At 37.7% G+C, this 16,507-nt stretch overlaps 2 protein-coding genes across 2 annotated transcripts in view; both read right to left on the reverse strand.

The window, feature by feature from the left end:
- The window catches only part of trappc10 (trafficking protein particle complex subunit 10), a 38,153-nt gene extending 33,007 nt beyond the window's left edge, over nt 1–5,146 (reverse strand). The window contains exon 1 of the mRNA XM_055015437.1: nt 4,973–5,146. Within this exon, the coding sequence (XP_054871412.1) occupies nt 4,973–5,033 (61 nt within the window). The 5' untranslated portion in view covers nt 5,034–5,146. The remainder of the gene's footprint in view (nt 1–4,972) is intronic.
- A 696-nt stretch (nt 5,147–5,842) lies between these two features.
- Nucleotides 5,843–15,747, reverse strand: cnga4 (cyclic nucleotide gated channel subunit alpha 4). The gene is made up of 7 exons (XM_023279088.3): nt 15,509–15,747; nt 14,030–14,131; nt 13,849–13,955; nt 12,611–13,194; nt 12,292–12,537; nt 10,228–10,393; nt 5,843–6,960 (listed from the first exon to the last, which is right to left on the reverse strand). The coding sequence occupies exons 1-7, from the start codon at nt 15,658–15,660 to the stop codon at nt 6,155–6,157; spliced, it is 2,163 nt and encodes a 720-aa protein (XP_023134856.3). The 5' UTR covers nt 15,661–15,747; the 3' UTR covers nt 5,843–6,154.
- Nucleotides 15,748–16,507: the final 760 nt, after the last annotated feature.

Genomic DNA, 16,507 nt, shown 5'->3' on the forward strand with positions numbered 1-16,507 from the left:
CCTGCAATTCATGTCTTTGTTGTTGTTATGGGACCAAAAAATTAAGTTATTTTATTCATTATAGATTTTGTAAATTAACTGGAGGATTAATCAGTTATTGGAATTTTTTTCTGCCAAATACTGAAATCTGCCTCAAAAAATCCATATTAGTCAGACCTGAGTTTTCTGCACAGCTTTTAACACTGAAAAGAGAAATAAGACACATCAATGTGTGTGTTGTGATATATCTGTCCTGTCTATTGATCTTTTTATATAAAGCAGAACCTATATAGAGCTTTCACAGCTCGGCTCACGTCATACTATTTATATATCCTCAGTTCAACACCCTCTATCCTTAGACAGATCTCTATATACTGAGTGTGAACCAAAGTCCATTTAAAACACAGAGCTATGAAAGACTCAACTGGGAGAAAGTAGAAAAGATTCAGCAGTATATAGTATTTAAACCCCAGAAACACGATAAAAAGTTGTGTTACTCCTCCACAGTCACAGCTTCTTTTCTCAACACTACGGTCATCGCTATATCAGAGTATATCACTGAAACAGCTCCTATAAAAACCCTGAAGCGATGCAAACACATATGTGTACCAGCAGCTCTCATCACAGTACATCGCCCTTCATACCACCTTCTCAGCTACACAAACTTCCAACCATTTCCCGTAAACATATGGTCCTTTTCACCTGCTGCCTCGCTGCTCACACCTCACCAGCGCTGAACAAATCCCCCCTCAGATCACGGCACACTGCTCAAAAACATTCTGAAAGCACTGCAACACATTCTGTGCAGCGACTCTGATGTAAAGGTGCAGAAATCCAGCTCTCATGTGAGGCCATACGAGAATCCCCGCTCCAGCTCAAGCAATAAAGCGTCTTTAATTTCACAGCCAGTGGCCAATTTTAGAGATGTTTGAACTGTCACTCATGGTAGATGGGTGCGTTGTGATAAACAGCGAAGTATTTGTTCGAGCAGTGCTGAAAGTGGGCCACATCCAATGAACCGTGTAAAAAATCTATTTTGCAAACATCCTGCGAGGGTAAACAACAGGAATACCAGTACTAGGAATACTACACTGTTCACCCAGCTAGGATGGATGCAAATATCCTCAAATAACCTGCAAGACAGAGTCAGCACTTAAACCTCACAGTTCCTTCTACTTGGATCTACTGTCCTGGAGGTGAGCCAATGCAACGGCCTGCGCTGGCAATTATAGCCGCATTGTAAATCAATTAGCCCTGCTGGTCAATGCTAAACACTCGGACCGATGCATAGAATCACTGGATGTGGAGCTTTCCTGTGTGGCGTACAGTATGATCCGACTATCTAATGCTAAATGCAAAATTCTGAATGATCTGAGTAATTTGCATGTACGTACCATCAGTGTAAGGACAAAATAGGAACAGATCATTCTTGCAGTTCATGGCTGCCAGAATGCACTGGAATTTATTGGTCTCTATCAGTTTGGCACGAACCAGTGATTAGATCTCAAACTAAATGCCTTCAAGCAGCGTTATAAGTTCATGTAAGTTCATTCGCCAGTATGTTTTGGGTCAATATATAATTGCGGGACTTTTTGTAACATAGTTGACATTTTTGCTGTTTTCAGGCCTAAAATCAACATGGCCACCTATAACCACCACATGACGTTTTTAGACAAAGATTCTTCTAAATGTTATATATACAATTTAGGGAAATTGAAAGTTATTTCTAAAGATATTGTAGTAAACCTGTTGACTACTTTATATTAAATAAGTCAGAAAGCCTTGGAGTCTTGCCAGTCTTTTCTTCAGGAGGAAATTACATCATGTGGAGCAGGTCATGTGAATTAACACACTTCCTTGAGAGGTGTTTTTGTAATGGGGAACTTAGTTGGAAGAGATTTCTAAGACACAGACATAATTTGTTATTTTGTGTTATAAAATAACACAAATGACCACAGAAAAAACACAAAATGACTCAATGAGACACAAAGTAATCATAAAAAGAGACAAAACGACCACAAACAGACTGATACTGACCAAAAATGACCACAGAGAGACACAAACTGACAAAGAAACCCAAAATGACAAAAAATGATTCAAAAAGACACAAAATGACTCAATGAGACATATAATTATCACATAAAGACATAAAATGACCACAGAGACACACAAAAATGACCACAAAATTACCACAAACAGACTGAAAACGGCCACAAAGGGACGTAAACTGCCCACAAACCAATCTGAAAATGACCAAAAAAAGAAACAAAATGAGCACAAAGATACACAAAACAACCACAGAAAGACACAACAAGACCAAAAAAATACACAAAATGACCACAGAAAAACACAACATGAGTCAGTGAGGCAGATAATTATCATATAAAAATCACACAAAATGATGAGAGACACACAAAATAATTACACAAAATTGCAAAATGACCACAAAAACACGCAAAATTACCACAAACAGACTGAAAACAGCCATAAAAAAGCAAATAAATAATCATGGAATTTGTAAAGACATGATCATAATGAACATAAAAACATTAGTTCGTTTTTACTTTTAATAAAAATGTATGCAAGATATATCCCATGGACTTCAAAACAACACTCAATTACATAATACATTTTATATATATATATATATCACATATATATTTTACTTGATCAGTCTGAATCTTTGCAGGGATTTAAAGCTCTAGTAGACTCTGAAAACACATGAACTTTGAATATTCAGAGGCTGCTATCAAACGAAACCCTGCAGAGCAAACAGCGGTGTGATCCCTGTGACCGCATGAATCAATCTCAAACACAAGTTCAAGTGAAACGCTGCTCATCCTGCAGAGCAAAAAGAGAGCAGAGCATTACACACTCACACTCAGATGTCTTTTATTCACAACTCTGTCAGTATAAAAGCACACTTCATCTGAGTGAGACGTGATCTATACAGCCTGCAGGTGATTCACATTTAAATCAGCATCACAAATATAAAGACTCTGAATGTAAAGAGAGGTCATTTGTAGCTGAGAAGGGCTTCTGTAGTCAGCCGTAAATAAAACACAAACCCATGGAAATGTGTTTTCTGCGTAGGAAATTTACACTGAATACCCAGCAGTACATCCTACTCTCTAAGGTAAAGTGCCATGTCAGTTTAATTCCTTCTACTACCTCAGGCTATTCTGCATCATCAATAACTCTCAAAAATAAGCCACAAACCAATCTAGCAAACCTGCATCATATTTTAGACACGCAATTTTAAAAAGATGGGATTTTTATTAAAATAAATGTTAATTGCCAATCCAAGAGAAGACAGCTTTTCACTGTCTGGTTGCTAATTAGAGGTGCAACGATGAATTGATTCGTTGTCAAATATCAAATCGATCAACTATTTTGACGACAAGTTCATCACTTTGAGAAATGCTTTTAGAAAGAACTTTAAATCTCAGATTTGTGTTTCTTCAAATTCCATATTCTCTGGTTTATTTAGCCTTCTGAGATATCTGTGGACAAATAAAGCATTTAAAAACGGCATATTGGGCTTTGGGAAACATTGATTATCAGTTTTCAGTATTTTTCTAAGATTTTACAGACCAAACAACCAACTGATTATTAGAGAAAATAATTAAATTAACCGACAATAAAAACAAGCATTAGTTGCAGCCCTAAGCATCACAAACATGCACACACTAACCCTGAGTGTGTAGGGAGGAAGTACATCTGGCATGTCTCTCATGTAATTATCAGTTTTATAGTTCAGTATTTGCATTATTAAAAAATAGCATTTTAGCCATTCTTTGAAGGAATGTTGTTGCCCTCTTTGCTTGGGTCAGAGAAGGACATTTCTGAGGAATGGACCATCGTTTCAGACTTCTGATTAACAGAGATGTTGGATATAAAACCTGCAGGATTTACCTCTAATTATTTCTGGTCAGGTTGTCCATTTTTGAATTAAATCATCAATGCAGAGGGCACAATCCATAAAGTCCACAAGGATATCTTCCACCATTGACTCTTCAACACCTTTGGGCCTTCAGTTTTATCTGTAAAAGCTACAACTCAGCGGACCACCCTGATGACATGAAGAACTGTGTTTCTATCGGTAGTTTTAAAAATAAACAGAAAAACCTGCCGAAGGACACTCAGAACTGCAACCACTAATGTGTTTTTAATTTGTATTTGTGTGTAAGTGTGTGTCTGTGTGTGTTTTTAAGTGCGTGTGTGTAATGTTGTGTTTCACTGTGGTAAATACATCAAATGACAGCATTTATGTTTAACATTGTACATGGTCCCTTTTTAAATAAACGGATTGATAATAATAATAATAATGTGGGAATATCTGAGGTAGGACACCTGACAACCCAGGTGTTCCCTGAAACCCACTATAGGTTCAACGTTTTTTTCTTATTTCTAATATAACCCCATGGTTTCCTTTCCTTTTCTGCCTTCCCAGCTCCCCTGTCTGCTGGTGTACCCGGTCTGTCACGGTGCTAAAAATGGAGCAGCCTGCGGTGGGAGATGAAGCTGTCATCCACCACCGCCTCCTAAAATAACCCCAATAAGACGCTTCCATAAGACTCCAAGGGATTTATGAATGGAAAACCGAGCCCAGCTCCCAAACATCGTGTCTGCCCTCCAGTCTGAGCTGCTAACTGAGAGGAACTGAGGATGAAATCCTTCCCAAACTGCAGCAGCTAGCCGTGACGTCCTATCGCTAGCCGGGCCTGTTAATCAATGTAGCTGCAACTAGCCGACACAAACACCGCTCTCCACGGGACTGATTAGCACAGACAGCGGTGTACCGTGTACGTATGGAAACATTACAGCCCTGACATGTAAAAAAAGCCTCCAGTCGCTGCAGACACACACCAGCAGCGTCTCCAGGCTGGTTAATATCAGGGTGACAGCAAGCTTAGCTAAAAGGAGCTAATGAATGCAGCTAGCAGGCTAACTGTCAGAGCAGAAAAAAATCTGACTTTTAACAAATACTCACATGTTACAATCGGCTTGTTCTCCATGGTATAGATGATTGGCTTTTCCTCTTGACACTCCATATGTGTTAGCGGCGGTACTCCATGAAACTGACATCCAAACAGAGCAGTATAATCAGTAAGTGCTTCTGTGTGCAGTTCTGTTGTAGCGATGGGGCCTGTGTCCCCGCGGCTCTTCCGGGAAGTGCGTCACCTATGCGTCATTAAAGGGCCAACCTGGGATTTTTTTTTTTTATGGGGGTGAAAGATGGCAGGTGAGGCAATAAAACCACAACCTGTGATCATCTGTGGTGGTAAAAACTACAGGTGCGTCATTAAATGGCTAACTTGTGCTTCTTTTTATGTAAATATAAACTATAGACAAGTAATTAAAGGGCCAACTACTGTTTTTTTTAAACAGAAGTTAAAACTACAGGTGTGACATTAAAGGGTCAACTTGTGCTTTTTTTTATGAAAGTGAAAATGACAGATGAATCATTAAAGCGACTACTTTTGATATTTTACACTTGTAAAAACTAGAGATTAGTAAGCCATCCTGCGCTTTTCTATGAAAGTAAAAACTACAAACAAGTCATCAAAGGGTCATCTAGTGTGTTTTTGTTTGTTTATTTTTTGGATTTTACAGAAGTTAAAACTACAAAACTACTAAAAACTACAGACAAGTCATTAAAGGGCCAATTACTGTTTGTTTTTTTTGTTTTTTAAGAGAAATTATTATTTTATATATATATATATATATATATATATATATATATATATATATATATATATATATATATATATATATATATATATATATATATATATATATATATATATATATATGGTCTTTGCTGAACGTGTGAAAGTGAAAACTTCCTTTGACAAAACAATAAAAAGACACCAGATGTAATATTTATTAATGGAATTAAAGCACAAAAAGCACAGAAAATCTCTGAGAAGAAGAACTTTATCAAATTAAAAATTAAAAGGGGTGAATAAATAGAACATTCAGATGCCACCTGTCAGGTAGTTTGAACACCTTGATCTGCAGTGTGGGTACGATGCTGCCATCTAGAGGAGGAAAGTTGTATTGCAGAACTGTCATTGGTGTGTTGAGGGTTTTCAGGATTTTTATTCATATAAAACAGCCAAATGCATTCACATTAAACGTACTCTGCTCTTTCTCCTCCTCAGTTTTCCATTTATTCTTCCTGCCCTTCACCTTTCTCTCCCGTTTCCTTTTCATCAGAATCTTCTTCAGCCTCCTCAGATTCTATTTTTTCATCTTTCCCATTTTCAGGTTCAATCTCAGCTCCGTCTCCTTTCCCTGGCCTGTCATCTCCTCTGTCTTGGTTCTTCTCTCCGTCGTCTTCCTTCTTCTTCTCCTGATTATCTGGGCCCTTCAGTCCACATTTATGTCCCTCCACCATCCTCTCCACATCTTCTTTTGTACTTTTCGTGCTCTCTCCGTCTCCCTCTTTGGGCACATCGGTTCCATCTTCTCCCTGTCCAGGTTTTTTCATCTTTACATTCAACCCTTCCTCTTCTTCTTCTTCTTCCTCTCCCTCTGCCTCTTCTCTCTCCCATTCCACCTCCCCTCCCACGCCTTCCTCCCTCCCCTGAGCTCCTTCTCCTTTATCTCCACCTTCTGGCTGAGTCTCCAGTGCTGCCACCTCCAGCTCCAGCTGCTCCACTCTGGCCTGCATCTTGCGGTTGCTCGACTCCAGCTCCACCATCAGTCGAGCCAGTTTAGTCTGCAGGATCTCCAGGTTGCTCTCCAGCCTTTGTATCTTGGTTTCCACTCTCTCTGCCTCCCCCTCAGCTGCCTCCCCGCTCTCCTCCAACATGCCCATCTTGGTGAGGATCTGCCTTCCCTTCTCCTCCAGGTGGCGCTTGGCTGCAGGGAACTCGGCCAGCACGTGGGTCAGGTCTTCTTTGGACAAGCTGAACAGGTCGGAGTAGCCGATGCTTCGGATGTTGGCAGTTCGACGGTTGCCTGATTTGTTACCTGCAAGGAAACACGAAGGGATTTCTTTAAAAAAAAATTTTAAAAAACACATATTTTTTAATTTAGCATTTATTTTAACCAGTTTAGTCCCACTGAGATCACCACTCTGGTGGAGAAGAGACCTCACATCCCATACAGGTCAGAGCTGTTATTTGAGGAAGAGAGCTTTAAAATACACATTTTTACCTTTTTACAACTGCCGGACAACGAGGGATGGAGTTAAGTTTGCAACTAATTTTGGTTTTGTTATCAAATAATTAGATGTTTTTTTTATTTTCTTAGTTGATGATTCAGTCAAGAAAATGTCCATTTCAAGTTTTAACAGATTTAAAGATATTCTGTTTATTATCACATGAGGCAACAAAAGCTTCAAATGTTCACGTTTTGGATAGATAGATAGATAGATAGATAGATAGATAGATAGATAGATAGATAGATAGATAGATAGATAGATAGATAGATAGATAGATAGATAGATAGATAGATAGATAGATAGATAGATAGATAGATAGATAGATAGATAGATAGATAGATAGATAGATAGATAGATAGATAGATAGATAGATAGATCAGATAATGTGCCCTGAACAAAAAAAAGAACAAAAACTAGACAAATACAGTCCCAGTGAGTGCAGCCTATAGTGGCAGCATGAAGTAAAAACAGTGTGTTATGATGAAGTATAGTCACAGTATTAAAGGGGGCGTCATTTTCTACTACAGTCAGTAAAATACTGACAACTACAGCTTCCAGGATTTTAGTGTAACTTTGCAGGAACGTCTATTATAGTGTGAGATTCACACAGATTTTTGCACTTTAGTAAAAACTGTAACACAGAGCAACAATGTGGACCACATTCCTTCACACACCAACATGCTTCCCAGTTTAAAGCTATCACTATAAGAGTATTCACTATTTTACTATTCTGTCTGTTCTGCTTCACTGTTCCACCTCAGAGGATTCATCTCCAGCTGGGGTGTCAAACATGCGGCCCATGGGCCAAAACCGGCCCTCCAGAGGGTCCAATCCGGCCCACGGGACGACTGGAAGTGTAAAAATTGCAGAGAAGACATTAACTGCAGATTATAAATTTTTGCACTAAAACAAAGGAAAAATGTGCAGTTGTGGTTATTTATAGGTTGTTATGCTGTGATTTTACTGGTTCGGTCCACTGGAGATCAAACTAGACAGAATGTGAAACCTGAACTAGAATGAATTTGACACCCGTGGTCTACAGGTTCCTTCCATCAGTTTACAGGCCTCACCTTAAAGTGGAGCTCACTTACAACCTGACAAATGTTCTATCCTTGAAACATCTTATCACAGCTTGTACTTTAAAATAAGGATTACAGTATTCCACTGCTGACACTAGGTTTGTTTCGTACATCAACTGCGTGCTCACTCATGTGAAGCTTCGTCTCTTGTTTGTGATAAGGAGGCCAGCTCGGCCCTGAGGCCTCGGAGTGCTCAGGAGGCCTTATCTGGTCTATTGAAGGACACACAAATAATTCTGTAGAGGCCTCATTAGTGGAACAGTCAGACAAAACCAGGAGAGACTGACCCCCACATCCCTTCCTTCTGCTGGGGGGTAGAATGACAGACAAACAACCCTATAAGATTGAATAAGATTTTATACTTTTGGCTGTTAGGAAGGCATGAGTCCTGGATCCACGTGTTTGGTTTGTTGCAATAAATGACTGACAGACGATTGATTTTTGTGAATTTAAGTTTTGTAGAATGCAACTTGAAAAAGCACCAGAAATACATCTCTTCTTCTTAATGCCCAATAATACTTGCCTTCTTAAAGCATCTTTAGGGAAGGCAAGGCAAGTTTATTTCTATAGCACCCTTCATGTCCAAGACCATTCAAAGTGCTTTACATAAAAGATTTACCCTCATGTTGTCCTGTGGGTCAAAATTGACCCGTTTTAAAGTATGAAAATGTGGGAAAAAAATATATATATTTTCACAGAGAAACCTCTGATGTCCACATTTTCAACATTTTTGGGAAATCTGTGAAGGTTTTTGGTGGAAAAAAAAGAAATGTTAAAAATGTTTCTTTAAGAACATTCACCAAAAAATCTACCAAAATCCAGTGAATTTTGCTGGATTTTGGTTGATTTTTTTGTGGATGTTCTTAAAGAAAATATTAGAGGTTTTACTGATAAATATGTAATCACTTTAGACATTTTTAGGATTTTTTTTGGAAGATTTTTACTCATTTTTTGAAAATATTTACAAGAATTTTCTTGCCAAATTTAGGGGGATTTATTTTAAAATACAACTGATCAGGGAAACTTTTAAGGAATTATTGGAATTTTTCTTCCTGAAGGTTTTGCAAATTTTCAGAAATTTGGGGAATTTTTTTGCTGAATTTTTGGATTTTTTTCAGACAAGGAAACAATATTTTTTGTTACCCATAAATGAGGACAGCAGGAGGGTTAAGAGCATTACAGTGAAGTGCAGACAGTTAAAAGATACCTTGCAGATTTCATGCATAGGTGCATGAGAAAAGAAATGTTGTTAACCTGGATTTAAAAATGTCTACATTTGGTGAAAGTTTAGTCTCCACTGGCAGTTTGTTCCACTTGTTTGCAGCATAACAGCTAAATGCTGCTTCTCCATGTTTAGTCCAAACTCTGGCCTGGACTAGCTGACCTGAGTCCTTGGATCTAAGAGCCCTGTTGGGTTTATATTCTTTGAACATATCACATATGTATTCTGGGACTTGTAAATGATCAGTGGGGTTTTAAAATCTATTCTGTGACTGACTGGAAGCCAATGTAGAGATTGTAGAAGTGGTGTGATGTCTTCAGATCTCTTTGTCCTGGTTAAAACTCTAGCAGCAGCGTTCTGGGTGAGCTGAAGCTGTTTAATGCTCTTTTTGGGAAGTTCTGTTAAAATACCATCACAGCAATCCAATCTACTAGAGATTAATGCATGGATGAGTTTCTCTTGGTCTTTCTGGGAGACAAAACTTTTCATTCTGTTGATTTTTTTGAGTTGGTAAAAAGCTACTTTGGTGACAGCTTTGAAATGGCTGTTAAAATTCAAATCTGAGTCTATTAACACTCCTTTAACAGAATCATAGTCTATTCTGTCCGTTGTTGAGTAAACTAACCTCACCTTTCCTTGTGTATTTACATCAGTAAGACAAAAAGCCACTCTGCAGCAGCTGTTTAAACTATCAACCTGTTTCTGTCCCATGAGTTTCTCCACCAGTCTACATGAATTAATCAATCAGAACATATGCGATCCGCTTGCTTTACCTTTGATGTTGAGGATGCTAATTTCCCCAAAGAAATTCCCTTCGCTCAGCACAGCAAACTCTGTCACCCCGTCATCTGCCACCACCGCCAGTTTGCCCTCCTTGATGATGTACATCTCGTGGCCAACGTCTCCCTTCTTGCAGACGTACTCTCCTGGACTGAACACCTGCCAGACAAAAAGCAACGAGAAAACCTCTTCAGCCTCAAACAGTAGTTTCAAATCCACAATAATAAAGCAGACAAAGGGTTGCATTCAAATCTACAAAACAAGAAAAAGCCATTTAATCTAGCACCTTAGAGTGCAGGTTACCAGAGTATTCTATAACTGGATCATTCCAGAACTGGAGGACATTTGGGCTTCAAAATATTTGAAAAATCAACCTTCTCTTTTCCAGTTTTCTGCTCCATATTAATCAATAATAGGTATTGACTGGCTCAGCTTGCACATCAATGGTAGCATTTTTATTCCATGTTTTCTGTGTTGTTTGCTAACCCTACTCTAATCACAGTAACAGGGTTGCTAATCCATGCTAATGTGATCTTTTTCTCAGCAGTAGAAGCTAGATATTTAACTGCTGTTACTGCTGACCAAGAGGACAAACTGACTGATGGAAAACAGTCACAAGAATTAGTCTGATCCTGATAATATGAGGTAGAGTGAGACGATCAATAAAGGCTGACAATGTGATGAAAATATGAAAAATAGAGGAGAGGACATAGCTTTGCTCTACCCATTTTTTAGGACAACTGTTGGATGATGTAAACGCCAAAAACTAGACACAAAAGAACAAAGACGAGACACAAAAGACAAAAACGAGACATGAAAGACAAAAATGAGAGATGAAAGACAAAAACGAGACATGAAAGACAAAAACAAGACACAAAGGGTTTAGGATTTTTTTTTTTTACACGGATTATTGGAAATTTGATGAGTGGGACACAGAATATCCTCCAGTTCTGGAATCACCCAACTATATACTATATACTCCTACTGCTCATGTGCACTAACTCTGTTTACATATTTATATCTTTTCAGTATTTTTTAAAAATTTTATTTGAATATGGTGTGCCTTTTTCTATTCTTTATCTATGGCTGGGAGTCACCAATCGTAATTTCGCTGTGTGGAAACACAATGACAATAAGATTCTTGATTCTTGATAATAGTATTCTCTATAAATATATCAAGTTAAAAAAACATGATTCTCTGCTGCATTTCATTTAAAGGGGAGACACTACACCTATTTTAACTAATAGGTGTTAAAATGAAACTTTCCCAGTTGATTACTTCCAATAACAAGGGTTTTTTATGCGTTATGTTTAAATTTGCAAATGAGCTGTTCTATATCTAAAAATGTCCTAATTTGCACAAGTTTTAGGAACAAAATCTGAACTTTAGATAAAATCAGCTTCAGTTTTTCGGTTTCATTTTGTCGACCTGTTCAAGTCAAAGGCTTTTACACAGCGACTTTAGATATCTATTTTTATTTCCTCCATTAATCAGTAACTACAGTCAACAGCCAGAAATAATACATGATTTTCTCCATGTTTAAAGTGATAAATGCTGCATAAATCAGGCTATCAGTGATATATGAACAAACAAGACAAAAAGAGAAAACAAAAGTATTGTAAAATTCCACAGTTTTTACAGTTACAGACTAAAAATAATTAATGGAGATCACCATGAAACCTGTTAACATTCAGAGGAATTCTTTTAGTATTTGAAGTTTCCTCAAATGTTGTGATTAAATATGCAAATAAAGCCGTATCCCTGCAAATATGAGCTAATTTGCACACATTTCCAGTTGACATAGTGTAGTAAACTTAACACTTAAATGTGCATTTTGGATGTTTTTCATTTTTCTAAAAGAAGACAAAGCAAAATATCCCAAAATCTCAACATGACCAAAACATGAAAAACAATGTTGAGTCACACATTTTTTGTGAACGTGAAAGTTGTGGATTGTGTTTGATTTTCTCACTGGTGCTTGTAGCTACAGGACTGCACACCCCCACCAAAGCAGCCTTAATGCCTTCCTTAACTCCATGAGCTAACTGCTCCTGACCTGAGGTGTTAGTTTGAGAACCAGCTCCTCCAGCAGACTCTTCTCACACCTCTGGAAGATGGTGACTTTGGAGAGCGTGGGAAGATGAACGCTGACAGCGATCTCCGTCCTCATGTGCACCGGCAGCTGTTGCAGAATCTCGTTCTCTCTCATGATCTTCTTGTTGATGTGGAGATGCTGGTACCAGTTGTCGATGCGCTGACGAAGCTCCTTGCTGATGTGATGGCTGCGCAGGTACGCCTTCACCTGGAAGCAGAAAACAAGAACTCTGTTTCCTATAAAACCTTTCTGTCATCTTTCTGACAGTCTTACAGCTTACCAGCTCGTGGTTGGGGAAGAAGACGTTATCGCGGTCCCTCAGGCTGGTGATGACGTTTCCAACGTTGCCCACAATTGATGCAAACACCAGAACAGCAATGAGCAGGTCTGTAATCATGAACAAATACTCCTCCTCCTTGTTCGGCAGCGGGGTGTCTCCTACTGTGGTGAAGATCTGGGCAGAGAACCAGAAGCAGTAGAAGTACTGACGTCTCATGGAGGCGAATTCTGGGTTGGTTACGTTGGGGTAAACCCAACGGTCACTTCCAAAGCCGATGTAGTTGGACAGAGAGAAGTAGAGGCAGGCATTCCAGTGGATCAACACGAAGATGTAGATCATGAGCTTGGAGATGCGGAAGGTGTTGGGGTAGGAGGTTCTCGTCTCCATGCGATCCAAGGCCTCGTTGAGTCGCGGCATTCGCAGGAGGCGGTTGATCCTCACCAGAGGAGTTTCGATGCCAAAGGCAAAGTAAAGGAAGTCGGTGGGGAGCAGGGAGGCCAGATCTCTCAGGAAATGTTTGGAGTGCAGGTAGCGCTTCCTCAACTGAGCCAGATCCTTGATTAGGATGCCCTGATCCAGGTAACCTAAAGACAGAAGAACCCAGAATGCACTTCTTTCTCTGCTACAACTCCTGTGACAAGATTTAAGATGGAACTCACCATGAGAGTACAAAATACACCTGACTTCTAAGAGTTACCAACACTTCATCATGAATTATTGCTGTGTATCTCAACAACACTGCTACGATATTGCACTACTGTTACTTTAATAAGCTGTCATTATGTTCTACTACTGCCGGTGTACAGAAGTTGATTTTTATATATTTTACTCTATTTCATTTATACTGTATTTTGATCCCTTTTCAATGTATGGCACGAATGCAAAGGTGTGAGAGAAATGTCTTTTCTCCTCTGTATGTCCTGGATATATAGAGAAATTGACAGCAAAAATATTCTATTCTATTCTATTCTATACTATGTGTGTTCTATTCTAAGTGTTCTCATCATTTCAAACTCAGAGATGCTTGCTTGGTAGCAGAACCATCTAGATGTATGTGGAGGTTAAAACACTGCAGTTAATATGGCATCAATTTTTTTTTTATAATGTTTGATTGTTCAAATGCTTCTTTATTAGTGTTCTTTAATAATTATTATTAACATCTATATGTTTACTTTGTATGTGAAACAAAATATATTGAAGACTCAATCAGAACCAACAAACAATTATTTATTTTTTACCAGTATGAAGAGTGACGATCATATCGGTGATATACATGAGGTCTGACAGGTAGTCCAGCGTGAGCCACACAGGAAGGTAGTTCAGAGCGATCGAAGTGAAGCATGTTCTGCAAAAACACAACCTGGGAGGTTCAAAAAGGATCCCAGATCTTAACTAACAGGATGTTTAGATATGATTTACCTCAGAATGATGATGACCCAGTTGTAGACTATGGGAAATATCATGACCTGAAGCCAGACGTAATAAAACTGATCTGCCGGATCAACCACCCACTCCTTCCAGCTGAGAGGGAACCAGGATGACGATGATGATGAGAAGAAGAAGTAGGGAAATGAGAAATTACAACTGGATCAGTCATGCATGATGAAAACTGTCACACAGAGATTATGGTAAATAGCTCTCCGGATAAACGAAGCCAAAATCAGGACATCTTCAATCCTTCAAACAGAAAGCCATCCCTGAAAGTAAATGTTTTTAACAACAGTTTATCCTGAAAAAAAAATCTGCCATTTTACAGATTCTCCCTGTTTTGTTAAATTATAGAGAACATATAGTAAAATCACAAAAAAATAACATTTAACATGCCAACTTGAGGAAAAAATAGGCCAAAAATCATTTTTTAAATAGAAGGTGATTCACTCTTTTATTATATTTGACCATTAAATCAGATTTTTTAAAATTGTATTTCAGTCAGTAAAAATATTGTTATTTTACAGATATTTGCTGTAATTTTAAAGAAAAAATGTATATAAAGGATTTTTTTAAAAATAAGTAATTGTTTTAACTATATTTAAAATTTTTAGTGGAAAAAAAAGTGCAAAATCACAAAAAAGTAATAATTTACATGTTAACCTGAGAAAAAACAGGCCAAATTTTTTTTATTTTATAAAAGATGATTCATTCTTTTATTATATTTGACCATCAAATTAGATTTTTTTTTACTGTATTTCAGTCAGCAAAAATATCATTATTTTACAGATATTTGCTGTAATTTTAAAGAAAAAAAATTTATATAAAGGATTTTTTAAAATGAAGAAATTGTTTTTAACTCTTGTTTAAAATTGTTAGTTGAACAAAATCACCAAAATCATAAAAAAACATTAATTTATATGTTGACTGTTAAAAAATTAACAAAACAAAGAAAACAAAATAATGTCCATATTAAAATCTGTGTTTTTACAAGTAAGGATTTTTTTCTTTTACAATGTGTGGCTGTAAAATGACTGCTTCACTGCATCTAAATTTGGCAAAAATGATCATAAACATATTTGTCATTTTCAGTTTTTAAAGATTTTGAACATTACACATATTCTGTATTTTTTTAAATTGTATTCTTTTTCTTGGGAGTCACCACAATTCTCTGACATACACGACACTTTCAAAGTAAAAGATCAGAGATGTTAAAAGGAACTGCTCCGGCTTTTTAAAATAAAACGGACTTATGTATAGTTATATGTATAATGAGAGCAGGACATCAACTGGCAGAAGCAGCAATGGCACTCAGCATTTAATCAGAACCTTTCTAATTAGTATTCTCTCGTTCAACAGGCCCTCAGACGTTATACAACCTGAAAAAATTATAAATCCAGTCACCTCATGCTACCAAGACCTGATATCTGATTAAGAATATTTTTCTTTTAGTGATCATTAAATCCTCACTTATCTTTCAGCTTCAGGCCCATGAAGGTGTTCCGGTTCCCCTCATCCTTGATGCCGTCTTCTCCTTCCTCATTCGCTTTCTGCCCCAGATGCCACCTGAGCAGTCTCTGCCACTGGCTGCTTCTGATGCTAACCTCACCTGTTTTATCCATTATCTAAACTTCAGCCTTAGAATAAAGTGTCTGTTTAAGCAAGCATCGCTTCTGCTCCTGATCAGGCCTTCCTTAATGCCCGAGGGGTGCTTTAGGCACCGCTGTAAAGTCCACCTGACAACAAACCAGGTCTACCTGGTGATGCTGGTCTCTATGGAAGGAAACAACAACATGTCATGTGTCCTCTGGGAAATTCTTCCCTCACCTAGAAAACCAGAGAGGTCTTTCTCTGCACATGTCAGACGCTGTTAGGCACAACAAACAATGACTGAAGTACAGAGCTGAAGCAAACTGAAAATGAAAGGACATGACAGTGTTTTACAAAAAAAAAATCTAAAAATCAGACATGATATTTAAATGGAAATTGTACATCTTTAAGTTGCAAATTCCAAAGAGAAATATATAAGTTGTTTATTGGACAATATTGTCCTGCCCAAATATATCACTTTTAGTGTATATATGTTGTCCGATAGGCTATAGCTCAATATAAAAACTTTCTTTTACAGAATATAATACAGAAAAAAGATACTTCAGATAATTTTGAAATGATTTTAAATCGAAGTTTGTTCATCAGAGTTGTAGGTGAGCTAGTGTTCAATGACTGCAGACACCATAAGCTATACCTCAATATAAAAATTTTGTATTACAGAACATAATATACATAAAGATACTTCAGGTAATTTTGAAAGGATTTTATATCAAAGTTTGTTGAACAGAGTTGTTTCCAATACTGTCAGCACTGTTTGCAGCACATGTAGCAGAGCAAATGGTGGTGCGGTGTCATGGTAAATGGCAAACTACTGTATTGAAAAGCTAATTAGCAATTACTCCACTATTTTTTCCCTTT

The sequence above is a fragment of the Amphiprion ocellaris genome, chromosome 11 (genome assembly GCF_022539595.1).
Source record: "Amphiprion ocellaris isolate individual 3 ecotype Okinawa chromosome 11, ASM2253959v1, whole genome shotgun sequence".
NCBI lineage: Eukaryota > Metazoa > Chordata > Actinopteri > Pomacentridae > Amphiprion > Amphiprion ocellaris.